The 24148-nt window shown below is 33.2% G+C and overlaps 2 protein-coding genes across 3 annotated transcripts; both read right to left on the bottom strand.

Annotated features, from left to right (window-relative positions):
* Positions 1–4430: 4430 nt before the first annotated feature.
* On the bottom strand, positions 4431–8340 carry LOC133812558 (BTB/POZ domain-containing protein At3g50780). Its single transcript, XM_062246328.1, has 2 exons — positions 6642–8340; positions 4431–5865 (listed from the first exon to the last, which is right to left on the bottom strand). Exons 1-2 carry the CDS (start codon positions 7284–7286, stop codon positions 4912–4914), a joined length of 1599 nt encoding a protein of 532 aa, XP_062102312.1. The 5' UTR covers positions 7287–8340; the 3' UTR covers positions 4431–4911.
* Positions 8341–11933: 3593 nt separating this feature from the next.
* On the bottom strand, positions 11934–22876 carry LOC133812537 (histone-lysine N-methyltransferase SUVR5). Of its 2 annotated transcripts, XM_062246326.1 has the most exons (12): positions 22270–22876; positions 20021–20553; positions 19348–19650; positions 19148–19258; positions 18467–18577; positions 15295–18108; positions 14811–14972; positions 14273–14389; positions 14105–14208; positions 13360–13497; positions 12914–13001; positions 11934–12780 (listed from the first exon to the last, which is right to left on the bottom strand). In XM_062246326.1, the coding sequence occupies exons 2-12, from the start codon at positions 20489–20491 to the stop codon at positions 12673–12675; spliced, it is 4527 nt and encodes a 1508-aa protein (XP_062102310.1). In that variant the 5' UTR covers positions 20492–20553; positions 22270–22876; the 3' UTR covers positions 11934–12672. The 2 variants fall into 2 exon arrangements, with proteins under 2 accessions (XP_062102310.1, XP_062102311.1); XM_062246327.1 differs by lacking the exons at positions 19348–19650; positions 20021–20553; positions 22270–22876 and having other exon boundaries at positions 19131–19260.
* Between the last annotated feature and the right edge of the window lie 1272 nt (positions 22877–24148).

The raw sequence follows: 24148 nt of genomic DNA, 5'->3' as shown, positions 1-24148 counted from the left end.
TTACTTTCAATAAAGTACTCTTTAATAGCAGTCCTCAGTAGTTTTGCAGTCCCAAATTCCATTCCCAATACAAATTTGAAATCCTTAAAGTTGGACCTAGGGTTGTAATGTATTTTTGACTTCCTAGGCCCAACCTCTTCACCATCACTTCCAAGAATTTGCAAGTCTTCTTCAGTGTCCACCCCATCTGACTCATCTCCCTGAACACCTTGGCTGCACAAATTTGTCACACTGCCCCACCATTTAGTTGGATCAGATGGCCTACCCATCTCTTTTTCTGCCTCAACCTCTTGCTCATACTCCTCATCGTTTAACTCAAAGTCTTCCTCTTGCAAACACCCTCTTGACTGCCTCTGATTAGAACTTTCAGGCATCTCATGTCTTGCATCATTCACTTCATCTGGCAGGACCTCCTCATTTTGTGTGTCAGCTTGAGGTATGGGTGCATTATCCCCAGCATCCATTTCAACAGCTGCTTCCTCACTATCCGAAGCAAAATGGGCATAAAAATCATCCTCATTCCCATTCCCTTGTTCTGCCTCATCATCATCACCATACTCATCACCATACTCAGTTTTCTCACTATCTGATGACAGTTCCACTACCTGTATACCCACCACATCAGTATCGGATGGTAACTCCTCAATCACACATCTCCTTAATATTTTAGGGGGAGGGTCAGGTATATGGGGTACTGCAGTGGGGTCTTCCTTCCATTCCAAACCAAATGTAGCCTCAGGTAGGACCAAATACACTTCAACCTCTGAAATTCTCTTGACATCCAGTTCATTAAGTATTTCTGAAGCTTCCTTAGGCCCAACAACCATCTTCCCAGCATTAAGATGCTTCCGCTTATATAGAAACCCCGAAAGGCATAAAATAACCTAATTTGCTAGCAATATCCTCTAGCACAAGCCTGCTGAATTTTCTCTTCGAAACATTGTCAAAGTAGTCTATTTGCCCTTTCTCATATCTTTTATTACCAAAGGGCGTGAACCAATGCCCCCTATGATGCAATTTGATTGTAAACTTCTCACAATTTTCACCTGTGTACAATATACACCAAAACAGCAGTACACAGGGGAAGCAAACCAAGTCAAAAGTAGTACTAGTGAATAAAATAGTCAACAAAGAATCAGATGCACTATTTTACTCCACAAAAAATGTCAAAACCCCAAAATGGACACATAGAGATTCCCACAAAAATCCATACGTATGGACCCCACTGTATAATCTTAAATATGCTTTAAAGCATCCCACCAACTAGAACCCCAACAAACTTGATATAAAAAATGTAAAAAAATTAACTCATTTATAACCCCCAAAACCGAACCCCCAAAACAGAACCCCCAAAACACCGACAAAAAATTTGAAATGGGTTCTAGCAAACTTACCGTACGCTGGTGGTGGGTCGTTAGGTCCCCTACGTTACCTTGATGAGAACATTCAATTTTGGAAAAAAAAACTGATATGAAAACGTGAATGTGTAACTGATGGGAACATCGAAATCTGAAAGAAAAAAAAGCATATATGAAAATGTGAAAGTAATTGGTTACTTAACCTAGATAAAGAAAGAAAAAATAGTCATGATCTTTAAAAAAAATGTAGAAGAAAAAGCTTGAACAAAAAATTGGTTTGATTTTTTTAAATATAATAAAAAAATAAGTACAATAATAAAAAAAAAGATAATAAATAATGAAATAATTTGAGTTGAAGGCGAGACAACGGAATAAGAGACTCTCTCCAAAAAGGTTCGTCGGAAGAGAGAGGAGAAAGAAGACATCACAGAGAAGAGATGAAAACTGAAAAATGGTAAAGTGAAAATGTATTTGTTATTTTGAATTGTAATATTAAATTACAAAAAGTAAAGATTAAACAATATAAAAATAATAAAATAGATTAGGTTCTCTTTTTAAAATACTAAACTAATATTGTATAATAAAACTGATATAAAAATAACAAATAAAAAACAATGAAATGATTCAAACAACTTCATAATTTAAATAAAATTAATTAAGAGTAAAATTATGACATAAATCAAATTTTACACAAAAATATGGAAACTAAATCCATAAATTTAAAAATTCTTAAAAAAAAGCCATAAATAAATTTTTTTGACAGAAAAAAACCATATTTTTGTAAACTTGTTAAAAAAAAGCTATAAATTATGTAATTGCCATATCAAAATCATTAGTGTATAAATCAAAAATTAACTTGTTACTTGATATAAATTGTTCAAAAATATCATATTCCAAAAATAAATAATTAATTAAATTTGTTCAACCAACAAACATTTAGATTAGACATTGTGTGGAACTCAAATTCTATGTGCGAAAATTTTTGTGTGTGAAAATAGAAAAGAATATATTTTCTTAAATTTTTTTGACACTTTTGAAAATATTTTTTCTTTTTCACATTTGAATAAATTTATAAAAAAAAAAATTAAATTATAAAATGAGGAAATTACATTTTATATGGGAATTTCAATAGAGTGTGCAAAAATATGACTTTAAAAAAAAATTAATTTATGGCTTTTTTTTAATAATTTTCACTTTTATGGGTTTATTTTTCTATATTTTTGTATAAAAGTGGGTTTATGTCATAGTTTTACTCTTAATCAAGTTTTATTAATTTGGAAGGGTATGTTTGTAATTTAATTATTATTGTTTTAGCTTATTTGTTTTTTTATATTACTAATTTTATATTAAATTTTTCTTTGGTTGTTTTGTAATTTTTTTTTCCTTTTTTTGTAATATGAATTGTGTTTAAAAATATTTTTTATTTATTATAAACATTTTTTTCCTTTTTTTTTAAATTGTACATTTCTTTTTCCCAAATCCTGGGTAAGGTAATCAGTTACTTTATTGTTCTTTGACAGTTATGTAAAAAAAAATCCTAGAGTTAGGTTAAATAACATGCACCAAGAGGGGTAACCAGTTATCATGAGAGGAGTAATGTTATGCCATAAGAGGGGTAACCAGTTACAATAAGAGGGGTGACGGGTTACTCATATTAAATATGAAAATAAACATCAAATTTGAAGGAAAAAGAGGAAGAACACTTCATTAAAAAAAAATAACTATGATTTTAGTAACATAGGTAACCAATTACCATAAAGAACCCAGAAATATACACACATATCAGAACGTGAAGGTAACTAGTTATCCCCAGAAATATACACACAAAGAACGTGAATGTAACCCATTATCCCCATAAATATACACACAAAGAACGGGAAGGTATCCAGTTACCACAGATCTGAAGATAGAAAAAAAAAATCAAATTCACCCCCTTTCCCATCTCTCCCATCTTCTTCATATAATTTTTTTTTTTAGATTTGAATGTTCTCATCAGGGTAACTAGTTACCTATTTACGTTTTCATATTTTTATTAGTTTTCTTTCCAAATTTTGGTGTTCCTATAAGGGTTACAGTAAAAAGAAAATGTTGAAAAAATTGATTTGAATTTTTTTTTTATATAGTGGAAAAAATTATAAAAAAATTACAATAGTAAAAGATAACAAATAAAAAAATCATAAAATAATTATGTAATGTTAAAATATGAGTGAAAAAAAAAGAAAAAAAGAAAATGAAATAAGAAAAGAATAAGTACAAAAAATGAAGAAAAAAGAATGAAAAAAACTTAGGAAATAAAACTAAAAAAGTATGAAAGAAAAATCAAAACAAAACAAATGATGAAGGGAAAAAAACTGATGAATGAATAAAAATGAAAAGAAGAAGAAAAATAATGGAAAATTGAAAGAAAAAAATATATAAATGAAAAAATTGTTTGAAAAAAAAGAAAAAAAATCTCATGTGTGAAAAAAAAATGGAAGGAGAAAATAATAAATACAAAAATGAAGAAAAAATAGAAAGAAAAAATGAAAAAAAAAAAAGAAGAAAGCAAACTGACAAAATAAAAAAAAAACAAATCAAAAGAAAAAAAATAGATAAAATGAATAAAAATGAGAAGAAGAAGAATGAAAAAATAGAATGAAAAAAAAGATGAAAAAAAATTGGTAGAAAAAATAAGTAAGAAAAAATAACTGAAAAAATAATTAAAAATGAAGGAAAAAATAAAAAATTGAAAAAAATAAAATAAAAATACTTTTAAAATCAAAAATAAAAATGTGGCATTGCTATATTTTAATTAACTACTAATTGTGTTTCTCATACTTTAATTTTTTTCTTTAATAAATTTTCTCATACAAATGCCATATTTTTTAAAAATTCCCTTATAAAATTACCTTAAATATAAATCTCAAATTTTCTAAAAAAAATTAAAATCTTCAATTTTTCTTTCTTATCTAAAATCTAAATGCCTAAACAAAGAATGAAGAATGTGAAAATATGGCTTTTAGGGAAGCTTGAAGCCCATTTTGCCACTTTCTTCTTCACGTTTACAAATAAAAATACGAATATGTGCAGAGATAATTAACTACATTGCAAGAAATATGCTGCATCCCATTTCATAAGTAACGTATAGGTACACCCATTTAGAGAGAAAAGCAAAGCATATCCACAATGATATTCATACCCAAAAAAAAAAAAAAAAAACAAAAACCACCTTAGGTAATCACTTTAGATTACTCTTTTCCATTAATTTTACATAAACCAACCAATCAATCAACCCAAATTTGTGGAAAGAAAAGTATGCACTGAAGTTTGAGATTTCCCACTGAACACAACAGTGTGATCTTGTGTTTCATTCAAGAAATTTCTCCTGTTATCCATCAAACTCAGGACCCCATTTTCCTTTTCACCCTGATAATTGGAGTAGCAATGAACCTAAACCTTACATAGCCAACATTAGATTTACAAAACATATATTATTTTATCACTCTCAACTCATATTTTTAATAAGCACATTTTGATTTACTTCTTTCTTTCTACCATGTCTTCATAAATCACTTTAGTTATCTGTCTGAAACGAGTTATTATCTTGTGTTTCCACGTATGGTCTGACAAAGGTCCTCCGCCACCAAACTTCAAAGGCCCTTTGAAGATTTGGACAGTTATCACCAGCTTTTAGAAAACTGCTTAACCATGAAAGCATAATACTTTGCTGCTCCTCTAGTGGCAAAGTCAGGATTGTCCTACCAATTCCTTCTTCCACAACCTTCCGATCAAATGACCTGCACCCGTGTTGTAACCAACTGTAGTCGCTGATCAACGGCTGCAACCATGTCTGCAACAGCAATTGGCGGGTATCCTTTGATGGCAGCAGCTCCCCTCTTCCAATGCCAACGAATAGTCTCGCTGTAATGCAGCTGACATGGTAGCGAGACACGACAGGGAGCTTTTCGTGTAAGGCTGCCAACTCTTGCTGGCTTGCCCATATTACTGCAAATTCATCTGCTGCTTGCCTGTCGGCTAAGATCTCAAGCAACCATGACAGATTATCAGATTCTAAAGCTATTTGCTTCACCACGGGTTCTCTTGTTTCCATCAGCTTATCAGAAAACTCGGGGTCTGTAGCCTGCTTGAATAGAGACAGTAGTGAATCAAAACAACTTTGGCATGAACCATAAATTGTTTCATGGCAGATGTCAGCAGAACCTGCATAGCTTGGGAGACCATTATTTTCCCTGAGGAGCTTCAGGACTACAGACTTCATTTCCCGGCGGCTTCTCTCGTCATTGCTTTTGAGAACAAGTTCAATGATTTGGCAAAGTGTGTCTTTTGAGGGCTTGGAAATTTCAGAAGAGACTCTTTTCAACACAGGGGATACCCCAATACCCTCACCTTGGAGTCGTAGAACCGATGAGACAACTTTCTCTTCTTCTTCTTCCCCAACCCATGGGACTGCTTCTAAGTACTCTAAACATGAATGGATGCATGAGTTGAAGCCAAGTTGTTCTGCAACCTGAAATTATTGCCACTCGGGTGAGATTGGTTGTATTGACATACTAATCTAATCGACAAAGCTTGACCCGGGATAGAGAAAACTGTAGTTAGAATATTCAATTTCATTGAGTGAGCAAGCAATGATATCAAAATTTACTTGTAATTAGTAATAATAGTGAAGACTTTTAAAAAAAAAAAAGTAATAATAGTGAAGAGAAAAGAAAACAAAGAGAAGTGGCATCATCACCAATGAATACCATCAGCTGTGTCAAGGTAATAGAAGAGAAAAAGTAAGGTGGTCAAACAATTTTACTTCAATTATAAGCCACCTATAGACAATAAAGCATTGCCAAGAAAGCTTGGTTGGAACAAATATCAAATAGTAAAAGATTCTTCACTTGAGTAATAGCAAGATGATTATCTATAAGCAATGCCCTACCACTGAGAGGCAACTTATATGTAAATAATGATCCATATAATATAAGCTAATATGCTTAAATCTATTTCAACCACATAAAAAGTGTATTACATGCAAGTTTAAGCAATTCAGACATTTCTAATGTTGAATAAGTTCATTAAATTTCATAAGATTAAAAAAGTGCTTGGAGTTGGCTTAAAAGATAAAAGATGTTACATCATTAAACAACCATATAAATTATCTATCTAGAAAGAATTTAACAAAATCAGAACACTGAAAAAGCATCAGCCAGCTAAAATAGAAATGAAAATGAGTATCTCATGGATTTGGCTTTATAAACAATACATGAAATTCATAAACTTGGTTTCAAAATATACCTTGAGAATGCGAAGCACACGAGAGACACTTTGCTTGATCAGCCGTTGCTTCATTTCTTTACAATACATCAGCCCCACAGTCTCAACATAGATTTCAATATCTTCACAATCATCAATCTCAAGACTTGACAAACTGGACTGTTCTTCAGAGAGTTTATCAGCAAAGAAACTACTAAACTCCACAAGAACATTCTTGTGAACACTCAACTTCACACAAAATCCTTGCTTTCCCAGTAAAACCACCTTCATATCACTAGTCCCAGCCTCACCAAACTCAATAGCTACCTTCCTGGGCAAACTATCAACTTTCGGTTTAGGGGGTCTCTCTGTAACAACAGATGAAGTAAGAACAGGTCCATCTGCCATCTCAGGGTTGAGAATCCGTTGACCATCAGAAATGGCTGCTGACCTTGATGGGGTAAAGGGTATCCTTCTTTCAGTCATTGGGTTCTGTTTTCTATGGGGAGTGATCTTGGGAGGAGGTGAAGAGGGTTTGGGTTTGTTCAAGGGATTTTGAGTTTTGATAGTCTTTTGAAACACAACGGGAGAAGGGCAACACCAGAAACCTTCTGGGGTTACAGCAATTGGGACGTTTCTAATCTTGGTATGGCCTTGTTCTAGTCTTGTAAGCTTAATTTCCGCCATTTTTTACTAAAGGGTATAGCTTTCATCAAACAAGATCCGACATTTACAACAATAAAAAAAACCAGTGTGGACCCTTTCGAGAATACTAAACTTCTCTTCTATCTAGGAATTACAGAAGAAGCAATATAGAATAAGAAATTTGTGCAAAGCTGCAACCAAAGCTAAACCCCCCTTTCACCTTCCACCACTCGTATTATATCCTTATAAACAAGAAAAATGGAAAAAGGGAAGAAACTGAGTGGTGGTGGGCTTTTGAGATTGATACTGTGTACGATAAATTCAAAAAAGTTAAAATCTTTAAAACAGGAATTGCATAACACAACTCATATACCAGCAATTGATATTTACAACAAAATAAAAATAAAAACTTAAACTTTGCGTCTACTGAAAAAGTAATACAAAAGCACAAATGAAATATTCTATTCCCACCAATCTAAACTAGATAAACTCAGAGACAAAACCCATTAACAGAGACTAAGACAATGGGTCTCTACTATAAACACAACCCAGATAATCCAAAACCAAAAACAGCTAAAAAGAGAGAAAGAGAAAAACTTGCCGACAACTGGGTTACTACCACTACTTCCATTTCAACTCTAAAAAACCCATCTTTTATCTAGTAATTTTTAAGGCCACGAGTGCCACTAAAAATGATTGAATGTGAACTCTGGTGTCAAGCATCAGGGGAACCAGTAAACAGAAAATTGCAGAGAAGGAATAATTAACACCAGTGCCCCCAACCCAACTTTAATTTTTGCAAAGTAAAAAAGAACAAAAAACCCACAAGGCTCCCACCCCAAAAAAAGAAATAAATAAAAAAGATTAAAGAGATTGATGGCTCATGGGTTGTGTGTTTTTCTACTTTTACCAGTTTTTTTTTAAGGGGCAAGTCTAGCTATAAGCTATATACTATTTTGCACACTCAAATATTTTCCATCATTCTTGAAAACTTTCTCAGCAATCAAACAGCAGCATGCCTTATTACGTTTGTCACAGTCTCTCTCTCTCTATATGTATCATCATTTTTTTGTATTTGAAAACTCGTTTTCTTCTTCAGTTTCCTCTCTTAGCTGTGTTTGTTTTATTTAACACTGCTGCTTTAGGGGACCGTTGCTAGATTTCCTAGGCCATATACTACAAGACAAACAACTCTGTTTTTTTATGTAGCATTATTAGTATATAATACTCAACTCGAAATGACTGAATTACCCTCGTGTTCTATTACTGTTTGGTTTGGAAATTTGGGGGCATTTGAAGTCAACTATGCACCAAATTAAATGATATTATGATTCATGAAAACGATGGAAATAAGCAAAAGTCTTAGTCTAGCTAGGCTACATATTTGTTTTGTTTGACATACTTTAATTTAAGTAATAAATAGTTGAATACCATTATGCTTTGATTTCCCAAAATCTAATATTGTAATATTCTTCTTTTGGTTCTATTGCTTTTAGAGGGCTAAAATAGTCTATATGAAAACATCGAGTTTCAAAATTTTAAAATTTATTTATAATTGTTGATTTTGGAATATACATTGAAAATGAAAGCTTTAAAAAATCTAAAGATGAAATGCTAATAAAGGGCATAGATATTTATAAATAGTTAGATAAACTATCAAGGCCAAACAAAAGGAATAGATCAATTACTTTTCAAAAGAAAAAAAAAATAGATTAATCAAAAGTGAACTCCCACCTCATCAAGTGGGGTAGGGACGAGATTCCATTATTATTTGTTATTAAAAAAAAATTATTAATTTACTTGATGCTTCTACTACACACCAACTTTACCCTTTTTTAATTTTTTGTGATTATTTATATATTTTCCAATTTCTTCTCTTCTTCTTGGGGTTAGTGTTGTGGTTTCTTAGAGCACAAAATAATGTAACGACATTAAATTAAGAAACATGATGCACCAAAATCAAGCCAAATTTAGTATTCCAACACATAATAAATCCGACCATAAAAATTATCAAAGCTGTCACAAAAACAAGGTGGGCTATCCAACTAATAAACCTACTTTATTACAAGCATATATTTTTTTTCAAAGATCTTATAACCTTTTCTCTCATCTTCATCAATGGTTGATATATTTTTCTTCCCCACTTTTCTTTTCTCTTCTTTTATTATAGAAAAAAACAGTATAGCCTTACCCTCTAATCTGTTTTTTCTACCAGGTTTGGTCAAAGGTCGATTTCCCATCTCTAAAAACTAAAAAGCCAACTCTCTTCTTAATCACTCTTTAAATGGACCCAAATGTTAGACAAAATCTAGAGAATAAGGCAATCATTTGGATTTACCCTCCAAATTAATATCAACCATGCAACCATGTATGTTTCTTTCTTTTATTTCTTTATACCTTACTTCTTGGGCCTATAAAAAGGGAAGAAAATTAGTAATGGTAAGTAGACCAACTACTATATATCAAAGTAGTTTTGAAAATCTTTTGACTTGGTCCCGTGATATGATTTCTTTTGGGTTCTGTGATTTAGTTTTTTTTATTCATTACATGTATGTTACAAATATTACAAATGACAAATAAATTATATCATTGATTCTATTTTACCACAACATTCTCCAATTGGACAACAACCCATGAAAGGAAATATTTTTTATGACTGCATAATTTCTTAAATTTGATTTTGATCTCCAATATTACTACAATTCTGAAAAAATGAGTGTCGAACATCTTCACAAGAATACAGAAGCATAATATATTACCACCGAGACCTAGAGGTCTAACAAATACATCACCTAATTAGGGGATAATATATAAAATATTAATATACATATATATATTGTCCGTATACATATATATTTTCATATAATTTATACTAACCACCACTTGTAGCATATGTGATTGGCCTCTTTGTTTCGTAACCAATAGGTGAAGAGTTCGTCAAACTTTTTACCTCTTGGTTATAAAGCTGACCGAGAGATCCATCACGTGTGCTTAGTTTTGTGTTTTAATTACCAAACGCACTCTAAATGTATATGCCAAGTTTTATGTTTTAATTACCAAAGGCACCCTAATTATATAGGGAGAGCCTTGAATTGTATGGCTTGGAAATGCAATATATACATATAGATATATATAAAGGGACAGTATTGAACTGTGTCTTGGAAATGCAATAATAGAGGTCACGAACAAGGTAAATGATGCTAAGATTTTAGAAGAAAAAAGAGACTAGTATAGCACGTTTTTTTTTTCAATCATCAGAACCAAAAAAGAAACCAAGTGCTGCTATATGGCCTTGCTGTAAACTTGGCCCACTAATCGAATCTCTTCTCATGTGCTAAGGTCTCATCTGGCTCCCTCTCTACATTTCAATCTCCCAAAATATATCAAAATCAAAAATTAAACCCATCTGTCATTTTGTTGTTTAATTTTCAAAAAGTAAATACTACCATGAGAGATCTTGTAGTTGAACAAATAATTGTAATAATTCAATCCCACATATGATATTATTATTATGCCTTCGATAAGATTATGATTAATTGAATAAATAAAGTGTGACTACTCCAAAGTTGGGGTAGTTACAATTTAATTATCAAAATAGTAAAAAGGGACTTTCTCAACCAATAATATTTGCTAATACAACTAATCCCTGGAAAATTATCAAGGCAATTGAGTAAAATAATGCTTACTCTTTGAATTTAAGTCAACAAATTTAGGCCAATTAAGTTGCAACCTCATTAATCATATCTAACATACATAATCATTAGGGTCCCAATAAAGCATTAAAAGTTTACTGTTCAGAAACTTTGAAATAGTTTCCAGCCTGCAAAATACCTGACCCAGTTCCTAAATCAATCATTCATTATTATTATTATTGTATTTAAAAGTGAAACAAGTGTAAAGTCTCAGCTGATTCAATTCAACAAGAAATCTATTCAAATGTTCAAAATGCTGGAAGTATAAGAGTACTATCCCCTAATCCATAATTAACATTTTCTTGAATTATTTCTCTCCTTTAATAATACAACTTTATTCCTAAAAAAATACTATATCATCTTATGCATGCATATGCATATTTTAAATCTATGATGTCCTATCATTTTAAGTCATTTTCACCTCATTCATTTGTTTAGAGAGTGAAATTGAATACAACACAACAAGAAGTGAAGTTTGGACAAGATCTATCAACTAGCTCAAAATGTTTGGATGCTTGGAGACTCAAGTCTGAAACTAAGGAAGAAAAAAACAGACATGTATGTAGGAGAGTACCAGAAATGAATATGTGAGGCAAAACTGCCAAACCAAGGTTGGCACGCCTTGAAGTTTTGATTTGAAATTTAGTTAGACAGACAGACCCACAAGCCCATGTGATGTGTTTTGTTCTCTGCCTAAGTTGTTTTCTTTATCTGTTATGTTCAGTGCAACAGAGTGTGGTCCTTTCCCACCATGCCTCTCCCAACTAATACCAGTGAAGCATAGCCAATATGGCCAAAAGGGTTAATTCTTCTATAGTTCTATGTGCATTTTGATGTCTGCTTATGCTCAGAAAAAGAATGTTTCAAGTGTGAAATGGTATCCGACACATCTCTTATGTCACAAGACACCATTTTTCTTTTTTCAGATAATCATCAACAAAACAAGATAAGATATTCAGAAGAGTATTGATATGAAATGGGAAAAGAATACAATGAATGAAAGAAACATGTGATAACATTATTTTCTTGGATAATTCCCAATAAGAAATGCCTAGAGAGTGTCTCTGCATATCAAGTACACCTTGTATGTATAACTATATAAATAAATAAACTTTTTATTTCCTACAATGTACAGATTTTACCAAAAATACAAAACTTTCTTATACATTATTACTTCCATCATATCGCCCATTCACAATCCCTTGTGCTGTTAAATAACAGTACATAAATATTGCAAAGTGCATAAAAAAGAAGACTTGGAAACCTTGGCCAAATTAGCAATTCCCACCAAATAACTACCAGGGTAAGTTGACTAAGGAGAAAAGCTACAATTCACTAGTCAAGGGTGACTTCAGTACTCTAACAAATTCAAACAATGTGCAATCTTTATAAAAGGAGGGCTCAGGGGTTCTGTCTCTTTTCATTGAAGAAAGATGAGGATGTTTAAAAAATAATTGAAAGAATCTACCTGAGGAAAAGGTTGTGGCCATACTTGGGAGAAGACCATAATGAAAAATCCAAGTGCCACAATCTAAACATGGCTTGAAGAAAATATCGAGCAAGGTGCTTGAATTGTACTCAGCTGTGTTTGATGGCAATATAACCAGAAAACTTTGCTCTTCAACCAGTGAGATATTCCAGCTTGAAAACTCCTACTACTCTATAGTTGAAAGCACCAAATTTTGTACATCAGAGAGAGAGGGAGAGAGAGAATAAGGATCATCTAGATAAAAGGTTTAATGCAGACGGCCACGGCAAGCAGGACTTCCACATTGGCACAAACATCCTTCTCCAGGCAGCAGTGCATACCGATAATCATATGTTAGTTCTTCGCCCAATGATATCTGCTCATAAGATGGTAAAAAAAAAAAATTGAAGAAATAAATTTGCTATCTAAAACACATTTCATTAAGCTGAGTCATTTTTCAAGAGGAAAAGATTGTGAAAAAATCTTGCACAAGACTCTGCAATTCTTACATCTCGATTAGCATAAAGACCTATGTGAGCGCGCTGACAATCCATGCTTTCCACAAGGACTTGGTGACTCACAAGATTTGGCAAGCAACTACAAAATATAAAAGATTTCAGGACATGAGTACGAGGCACCACAACTAACAAGCCTAAAATAGAAACATTGTCAAAGCTTTATCTCACTTAGGTGTACAAAAAATTGTTCACCTTTACCTCTGCCAAAAGCCATTATCCCATCAAGAGAATAGGATAACTGTACAGGTACTAAACCAAATAAAAAAAAACCATTATCCCATCAAGAGAATAGGATAACTGTACAGGTACTAAACCAAATAAAAAAAAATGGCAAGCATAACCACTGATAAAACACAAGTACAATCCTGCAAGGGATTAAAATTTCTAACAACATCTAGTACAATTTAAGTGGCAGGCTTTGATTACTCCTTTCTCACCTGTGATTAATGAATCGTGCAACATTTCCATATTGTGTGGCATCAATTGCATATCGAGCCTGGCATTCTATCAACCTACTCATATCATTGACATGAGAATCAATTTCATATAAAAAGCTGCAGCCTTCTTTGCCATACCTGATAAACAAAGACCAGTAAAAACATTTAGCATAACAAATAGTAAAAATTAAACCACACCAATCTTGCTTGGAATTTAAACAAAATCTAGGCTGCATGCACAGTTGACTTCACCACCCTGAAGTCATAATGATAGAAACCGTGCAAATAGATGAGGCCAGCATTTTGGGATTACCTAAGTCCATGTAAAATAAATTAAAAATATTGCCAGAAAATACATGCTGCATACAGGCCACAAAAGATTTCATTCTAGATGATGAGTTTACTCCAAAAGAAGTTAATATTATACTTTGGTTTTGGACAAAGAATTTAAATTCATAACAAATTTTGAAAAACAATGATTACATCAATATTGAAAACTCTGACCAAGAAAAAATAGTTATTATACTTGCACATTGATACCAGCAGAACCAAAGGTGTAGTGAATAAATAAACAAAAAAGGAAAAGAATGCTAAGAATAGCTAGAACATGAGGTAAATGTAACCACCAAAGCAGCTAGGCAAAATATGTTCAATCTACAGGTAGTTCGACCTACTTTAATATAAAACTAGATACCAATAAAGTAAAAGGGGAAAAAACTGCATCAGTTCAGAAAGAAACTGAGACCTCTTCCGCCTCATATTTGCTTCATGCTCGTCTAGAACCTCCCCAATGTATTCACAGATAAAAGTGCCACGCAAGACTGATTCACCAGCCCTGACTGCCCATCCCTGTGATCAATGTAGAGAAATCAGAGTGTCTCCAGCAAACTATTAACAAATCTGACTGCTTTACCTTTTTCTCTGTTTTATAAACTTCAAGTTTCACTCTAACTCCATTCTGCAAAACCCTATTCGGACAGGTTCTAGGGCAGCTACACATTTGATTGCACTCATAAACAAGGTACCCTTCCTGAAAATTAACAGAAATGAGAAAAATTGTTGGTCTTAATCAAGAAACTAGGAGATAAAAACCTACAGGAAGTTGTTTGCAGTAACTAACTAGTTTTCTTTATAAAAGGAAGTTATAATATTTTACTAAAAGATTAAAGTGCAAGATTTGTTGCTGACCTTAGGGATCCAATCACCCAACCAAAGATTTTGAACTATACGTTTTCACTAAAAATCTTAAATTAGCAATAATAATATGATTATGACTATCAGCCATTTTTTTCTTCTTTCTACGACGAGGGCATATCACTAAAGGCCGATATAAACAGCATGTGCATCCACCAAACAACAAATGGGAAAATAAAAATATTGTCACATGAAGGGAAAAGCTTAATGTACCAATAATGGCAATTTAAATGTTGAATGATGATCAGAGTACTTACTTCCAAGATAATTCGACCTTTATCATCGTATGGGAACCTACCGCACATTGGTTTCCCATAAATGTCTCTTGCATCATCATAGTCATTATCAAAAAGGTAAACGTGATCACAAGTTTTAGGACAGCAGGTTCGATGCAGGCAGGTGCAGCCTAATTGAAAACTCTGAAAATAATAAGGAAACAGAAGTACATTTAAAAGTCTAAAGATAAAAAGAAGAAATTAGCCTAGAGACAGTATCATATAAATGCATTAATAAATAAGAAAGAAAATGCAAACACCATCCACAAGCACACTAGTAGGTTTCAAAGAGAAATGGATTTTCTGTGTAGAAGGTTATCATAATGTGTTTGCACTTGTGTGGTGATAGGGTGTAGAAACAGCAGGGAAAGATTTAATACAAACATTTTCAGTTCACAACTCACAATGACCATAATAACCAATATACATGAGTGTCAAGGAGAATACACTTTGCAAGAAGAAATACCTGGGCATCAAGAGAAAGGGATTGATCAAGCAAGGGCTTTGTAATATATTTAAAGTTCTCCCAAGGCATATGTCTATAATATTGACAATCAGAACTACCCTCAGGGATGGTATCAGAATCTGATAGACTGTCATCAGCTATGCAGGTCACCGGAATTGATTCCTTCCCAAAGCTTATATCATCACAAAGTACACGGCCCTTTTGTATGGATGGCTGCCTCAAGTCAATTGAATTTATGACATAATGGCACTCATCCACCTGCCATTTGTCATCCACCGGTTCTGAAGAACGTTTCGATATGTTTACCACTCCATTTGCAAGGGGTTTCACAGGAGACAGAAGGAATGAATCATCGGATGCCTTGCATCCTTTGGGACATATGAATCCATCTTGGTGCCAGTTCAAATAAATGTTATTCTCACTGCAGAGTTTTGCTGCTTTTAGATACAAATGGTCTGGCAATACTTCAAACTTTACCCCTAGAGAGGCTTTAAGGCCAATCTTGCAGCAAGTGGAGCGAGCAATGGATAAAATGTCAAAGTTGCTGGGGCAAGGTTTTGTTTTCTGTATCTCAGAAAACAAAATTTTTGCCACAGCCGAACATTGAGATTCAGCCAACCTACCAAGACTTGCAGTTTCAGCTACTTGAGGCAGCACGCTCAACCCACCAGTACTAAGTGACTTGGTTGCTTGGATACGTTTCTTAATATTATCAGTTGCTCTGTTTCTTATCCTATATGATGCTGCTGCCAAACTTTTCTTAAATCTAGGGCGGCTGAGTCTCCCAGACTTCATTCTGTAAGCATAATATCGTACACCCCTTTTCGCAGGTCGGGAGCTGACTAAACTTGGTCCCATATGAGCAGCTTGATGGTGGCGGCCGAGATCAGGAAGTAAATCAAACTTCAAGCCACAAAACCTGCAAATAAACCTTCGGGAATCACTAAATTTCTCGGAATTATTCTCTACAGAGGCCAAACTACACAGCTCAAGCTTCTGTGGAGACTCATCAACAGTTGGCAGGGTCTGTTGAGCTGCTTTTGAAAGCCTGAAATCTACAGGGTGAGCTGAGATCACATGTGACCATAGTTCCTCAGTGTTCCCAAAATGGCTACCGCAAGGAATACACTGCAGAAGCATGCACTGTTCAACAAATTGTACATGGTGCCTCTCCTGTACATGAGTTTCTACAACTTTCTTATTAGTAAAAGAATCAAAACAGATAGCACAAGCATAACCTCTGAACAGCCATTGTGCTTCCTTTTTATGGTTGTCCATCAAGTGGTTTCCAAGTGCTTGGTCATCCAAAAACTCCTCTAAGCAAATTTTGCACTTAATGGCTTCTTCATCATCATGGTTACCATCAGTCACCCGTGGCAATGGAGCTGACTCTTCCCTGACAGAGGAGGTTGCTTGTGCATCTTCATCAGCAGTGAAGCCCCAAATTCTTCCGAGTCTCTCTTTTTCAGTGCTAACCAATTTCATAAAGAGCCCCCCAACACTATTTTCTTTAAAAGCTTCAGATAAGGCCCACTGAAACTGAACTTCCTTAGGTACTGGATTTCTCAAGGATAATATACTTTTAAAAAGCCTATAGAAAATCTCGCAAGCCTGATGTAAATGAACTTTTTGCTCTTGTGCATGGCAATCCTTCAAAAGATCAATGAAAACTTCTTTTGATATAATCCTACTTTTACCATTCCTTGCTCGTTTAAGCCAGCTTGGAAGGTGCTTCTCACAGTATGATAAGTGACGCTTTTGACTTTCCACACAAGGTATAATGTTATTGGGCAAGCAGGCACCTATACAATGCAACATGTCTGGGTTATCATAATCTTTAACAAGATGCTCAGCATTCTCAATTGTGTTGTTTCTTCCATGGAAGCCCTCACTACCCATAACTGGGACAGGATCCACTTGAAGTGAACTTTCAACATCTCCTACCAACACTATATCGTGACAGCGAGTGGATTCTAGACTAGGGTTGTTCTCTTCATACTTTCTCTTAAGTTCATTCTCCGAAAAATTAGAAACTTTCATATCACTCTTAGGCCCATGTTTCTTACAAAATGAGGTCCCAGGTAAAGACCGATGCTTACATCTAGTTCCAAGAACAGTTGTTCCTTCACACATTGGTGTATCACTAGAAAGAGTCATTTCTGCCCTTCCAGAGTTTCCCATGAAGCGAGAAGACAGATGCACACAACAGTAAACATCACCATCATTAGCCCACCTCACACATTGCCTTCCCTTAGATTCAATATAAGCTATGCACTGCCGATTCTTACTCCCAAATTCTGCCGACTTTGAAGGAGTCACTTGATCAACAGGTGTCATCTCAACATCATTGGTTTGTCTGCCCACACCATTTTCCTTTTCAACGATACCTTCATTCCATTTATTAGCAGCAGTACCAGGTGAGTCTGTTGATACAGCTACCTCAGTCAAATCTTCCTCTTTACGAGGCTCTGATGCTAATGTAGCACCGTTTATGATGTCTCTGTGGTCAAAAAAGTCAGAATCAATTTCAAGGTTTCCAGATTGATTAGACTCCCTACTTTCTACCTGGAAAGCATGTGTCTCAGCACGACGAACTTCAAGCTTGGGCCTCTTCCTGCTAACTTGGAGACTTGGGGTCAAGGGACCATCACTACTTTCTTGTTGCTGATCTCCACCACTGGTTAAGGGATGAGATGTTGAAAACCACTTCATGACTTCTTGCTTCCAAGTTTTCCACTCAGATCCCAACGTAGGCTGGACCAATGCATCCCTTAGAGAGTGGACTTCATTCCACTGGATTGAATCAAACAACTCCTAAACCAGAGAAGGGGAAAAAAATAGCCAAAAGCTTGAGCCAAGCATTGTAGTATGTTAAAATGTTTCAAAACAATACAGGTCTATTCAAATAGAACTCGTACGATTGCAACAGTTCATTTAGAATTTTTCATTCCATATCCAATGAAGAAATAACAGTAATTGCCAATACTAGATGGGAGTGCATCAATCCCTTTCATCATCAATTTGCAGTAAATCTTACTGTAACAAAATGCTGACATTATGAATATAACTACCGGGTTATGTGATGTTCAAGGCCATGGCATATAAATTTACAGTTTTCCCGTGTATTGCCCAAAACAAACGAACTCCATCTATGTGAAAAATTATAATATACCTCCTTCAGCATTTCAATAGATTCAGCACTATGTGCATTCTGACATCTCTGCTCCCATGTGTTGAATGAATTCTGCAGCCAATCAGAATTTATGTAGCACTTTAATATCATCTGCAAAGGAGGAAAATATTATATTTATTTAGCTTCTAACCCAAAAAGAAAAAGGAAAGAGGAAAAAAAATAAAGAAAAGAAGCAAAAAACTGACTCATCAAGGAAGAAAAGAAATACAAGTAAATAAGGGTTTAAGAGAATATGAATATTTAGAGCAAACGACTTTTAATACAGGAAAAGTTACTTTTAGTGTTAGAATCCATAAATTACAAAAACTAGACTCAGTTTGCACTCAGAGTTCCACACTAAACATGAAGCGTGAATTCCAAAGGAAATGTCAAGAAGAGGTGGTAGACAGATAGAAAATCAGATTTTCAAATAGGGAAAAGAGCAAAATGCATAACTCTAAGAGACATGTCAGAAAAAAATCATCACAATAGTAAGAAATACCTATAAACCTGATTTCCTTACCAAACATAAGCTAAAAATATACATATACAACCAAATGGATATTTGTAAGAAAAATCAATTGTAAAGTTTTATTGAACTGCATTCATGAGAGCACGAATCATGCACATTCAATTTTTGTATCCCTAGTTCTAGAACTATCACCAAGTCTGCGACTTTACATTCTGCAGCTTCAGAAGCATCCTTCCAAGATCAGAATAACCATTACAGTGAGAAGCCTCCATAGCAAATTCCCTCCAGACAACCACATCACGGGCAGCTTCTATCAAGGCCTAAGCATGAACATTCAACCAAAAGTCCAGTAATAAGAGATTACCAAAACAAAAAAGACAGTTCACAAAAAATAAGAATGATAGCATACCTCAGTATGAAATTGGTCAACAATATTAAGCATGCCAACAGCTAGCTTTTGCATGATAAAACGCCGGGCCACAGTCAAGTCTTTTACCATTTTCAGTCCAATTTTATGTGTTTTATATGCAATAGGCTGAGGATACTCAATAATTGAACGAACAAGTAGCATGTCTGCCCAAGAATAATTCCTAGTGTGCGGAAAAAATATGACAAAATACTTCTTCCTATCATGAGTAGGTTTTGCTCTCAACGTCGACAAGGGCCAGTCAGCCCTCGCACATCTGATTCCTGCCTGCCACTTCCCTCTCCACTATACTTGGAGAAATAGTGAAGTAAAAAAGAAAAATAAAATTAGCGAACCTTATCATATTCAAACTTTTGTCTAATGCAAAGATTCTTCAAACATCATAGTTTCTATAATTGTAATTTCTTCAAACATGTATAGAATTTAATGCTCTAAATAACAAAATAAATAATTACAAGAACAGACTAGTATTGAAGACTAGTATTGAAAACTAGTATCTTGGTAGACTAAAACTAGAAAATCAATATCATATGCACGTCCATGTAAATATTTTATTTGTTTATTGAGGAAACAAAACAAAATTTAAAATTTGCTAAAAAAAAACACAAAAATTAAAATGTATATATTTAAATAAAGTGTTAAAGATAAACAATACCTTGACCCACAGGGCCACAGATTCATCCTCTTTTAGCAACATGGGCTCTATAAAAGATGACTCTCCTTCTCTAATATTGTTTGGCAATTCATTTTCGATAGCATCCACAATAAGATGACAGTTCTCAGCCACTAGGCAAGTGTCTTCACAGTAATTCTGCCCATTTGCATTGCTTTCATCATCATCGTTGTCTTCATTATCACCATCATCGTAACCATGAGAAGCTCCATTGCAGTTGCCTACTGAAGCTTGTGTTTCATCAACCGTTGCAGGAACTAAAACCTGCATTTCTGTTTGAGGCCTCTCCACACATTGCAATACATCATCCACTCTACTTTCTGTCAAATATACCTTTTGTCCATGTTCTTCAAGATTAGAATCTTTACCATTACTAAGATCTTTACCCAAACTCTGTTGAGGGCAATCAGATTCTCCATGATACTGAACTTCGGAACAAGAAATCACTTCCATTTTATTCTTATTCTTGTAATGCCATATGATGTTTATGCTATGGCTGAAATTCCTCCCACCACCTTACATTTCAGACAAAGTTCAATTTCATATAACAGTCAGAACAAGGAAAAAAGGCTTGAAAAAAACATGTACACAAAAAACTTCTTCCAAATTGACAATGCACAAAATAATGACCAGAAAACATTGTATGATTTTGTGGGAAAAAAAATGATATCTCTACCGAAATTATGTTTGATTGATTACAAGCTACTAGTTCATCTCCCCCAAATGTATATGACTAATTACACCACCTCCAACTTAAAGATATTTAATACCCAAATGTCAAAGTAACCAACTTTAAGAGATCATTGTAAAACTGCAAAGATTATTACTACTAATCATCAACTTAAATGTCAAAAAGAATATGAAAAAAAACTTATCAAAAACACAACTAATCCAATCATATTATAATATAGCAAACCATACACAAATAAATTGAATTCATTAACCAACTCAGTCATTCATTTTCCATTTCAGAGTCCAAAATCTTACAAAGAAAATTTGCAAACAATTACAAAGGAAAGTTGGCTATTATTTATTGCCCATGAGTTCCTAAATTTATATGCCCAGATCTTGAATTTGTTACACAAAAGGTTAAAATAAGATCACTTCCAATGTCACAAGAAATGTTACAATATGAAAAAGGTTAGTACAGAAGAACTTATAATGAAGAACTTGAGCTTATGCTACATGGTGACACATTATTCAATAGTAAACTCTCTTGTTTTCATTTTTTCTCTTTTTTTCTTTGTCATCCTTTCTGTACTTTTTACAGAGTTGTTGAATTTGCCAAAATTCATCGACAATCTTTACATTTAAGTGTCATATCCATTTATCTATTTTTTTTTCAACCAACTTAATTGTACAAAAGAAAATTAAATATTCAGTGGAACGTTTTTATAGAAACATTAAGGCTTAAATCACACTTGGAATAATCTCATTTAAATTTCCAAATTTCATTTAAAAAATATAAAATATATATAATTAAATAATAAATCTTCATAAATACAAATTGTCCGCTAGTTTTAGAAAAATAAACTTTTGCAGCCAAATCTTAAAAAAAAAATCAGAAAAAAAATATATATTTTGTGTAGAGAGAACAGGAAAATAATCAAAATCTGGGTAGTTTTAGTTTAGGCAGTAGACTAGAAAGAAAAAAATATGTAATCATGATAAAAATAAGATAGATAAACCATTTAATTTTAAAAAAAAAAAACTAATGCCATGAAAGCAGATTATGATCCAAATCAAAGGAACAAACCCTAAATTAAAAAACCCATAACAGAAATTTGTCACAGCTCCTTAATGGTATCATTAATTACCCAGATAATGATGAGAAAAACCCTAACCAAAATCCCCAATTCAGATTATTAAAAAAAACACCAGGTCCGTATCGTGAACATGCCCAAATATGAGTCCAGATAAATATAATGTTCATTTTATGTAACTATACACCAATTAATAACACCAATGTCCAATTAGAATGTGGAATCAAAGAGGGTCATTTCATCTCTGAGTAAAAGCATATTATTCGACTTTTTTTTTTGTTGGGATTGGGTTCTATAAATTGTTTAGAGAGTTAATAATACATGGAGAGTGAACTAGGTCAGCACCCAAAAAAAAGACCACAAAGAAATAAAAAATATATATAATAAAAAAATGTGACATACATATATAGATAGATACATATAAGAATGTCTAAGCCAAATTACAGAGAGATTGTGATAATGCAGTACCTTTTAAAGGAGGAAGGAGTTATGGGAGAAGATCACCCTTTTTTTTTCCACTAGGGTGAGAAGTTTCGGGGTGAATTTTTTTGGGTCGGTAGATATGAGGTTCAAAATCAAAAGGGTACCTTTCTTTTTTATTTTATTTTTGGGTTTGTGGGGATGAGGAGGGTGTTTTGGGATTTTTTTTGGTGTTTAATTTAGGGTATACACAAAAACCAAAATGCCCCAAATCTTGTAACAGATGTGTATAGATATATATACTGTAACGAGTTCAGGGGCCGGGAAAGGTCATGTTATACATATTATATATATATATATGAGATGTGGTGGGTTAGGGGTATAATAATGGAGAAAATGGTCTGGTTTGATTTTTGGGTATGGCTTTTGTTAGGGGAGTTTTTCGACCTAGATAATTTGAAAAGGACCTATTGAGAGAGAGAAGCGAGCGAGTTGAGTGAGTTTGAGTTTGGATTTTGGGTATGGTGGGTTATATATATATATATGGTTTTATCTGTGTGCGTATATGAGATGTACCAAATTGGTAATGAAAATTTAGGAAAAGAAGAGCTTCTGTTTATAAAGTGGGAAGGGCGATTCTATAGGTTGTTTTTCGTCTGGGATTTTCTGTTTTTTTTTATTTATTTATTTATATATATAAATAAAATTCTAATAATAAGAATAATTAATAAGTGTCAAGCCAACCATATACCAAAATTGAAGTTTTTTATGGTGTTTTTGCAGCTGTATTTTACTTGTAAAAATTTCTTTAAATTTTTGTTCAGATTTTCTTTTTTTTAAGATTCTATTAATAATATTTCATATCGGGATGTGATTTGGGATTATTGGATAGCCCACCGAAAGTTTATGTCGAAGTACTTTTTTGTAATTTCACAAAAAGTAAATTACACTGTTTGTAAACTGCAACTATTTATTGGAACTCGAGATATTAAAAAAATTATTTATTATTATTTGCGGATATTTATTATAGTAAATTTTCATGAATTTTATTCAAGAAAGTGATTAGCTTTTTTTTCTTTTGTTTAAGTAGGATTAAACGTATTATTAACAAGTCAAGTCAGCCACGACTTTTTTATTAATTGAAATTAAGTATTTTTATTTTGACTCATCCAACTACATTCCAGTCAAAAAAAATTTAGCATTAACTGCATATTAATGCGTTTGATTGTGATACTTAGAAATAAATTATCAGCTATGAAAAAATATATATTATTTATCCGATCACTTGTTTTATTAGAAAAAATGCCTCCATTTTGTAATAGTATTTTTGTTTTAACATTACCAAAACAATAATATACTGTAATTCCAAAAATATATATATAATAAATGTTGACCTATTTCCACGTGGCTAGATCTGTCTTCTATGTAGTGAACAAAATTACAAATTATGGTACCCTTATTCAAAATTTCTAATGGGAGGATCAAAAGCATAGTTCTTTTTTCGGGAAATGGATCAAAAGCATAGTTTGGAAGCCTAAAAGTAAAATTCACCTACCACCCAGCATTTGGTAGAGGTGAAAAGAGGGAGGAAAGAAAAGTTGAGAAAAACAAATAATTGTTTAGTATGAGAGAAGAGTAAGGAACAAAAATGAAAGTGGAGAGAAACTTTTTCTATATATTTAATGAAATTATCTATTTACTTTAAAAAAATATTATTAACAAGATAAGAGAAACACATTTTCTTTTCTATCACTCCTATTTCTATATCTCCTATTTTTTTCTATTTTTTTTCCTCCATACCAAACATAGGATTAGTTGTAGAGAGTTGTTTAATGCCTAAATGTGACTTTCCCTACTGGTAGTCATTGTATATGAAATTTTGCATTTTATGTTTACCAAGTGATGTGAATTAAATAACTTAATTAAA

Source organism: Humulus lupulus, chromosome 1 (genome assembly GCF_963169125.1).
Source record: "Humulus lupulus chromosome 1, drHumLupu1.1, whole genome shotgun sequence".
NCBI lineage: Eukaryota > Viridiplantae > Streptophyta > Magnoliopsida > Rosales > Cannabaceae > Humulus > Humulus lupulus.
Note: the sequence above shows the minus strand (reverse complement) of the source record. Positions and strands in the feature narration are given on the sequence as shown.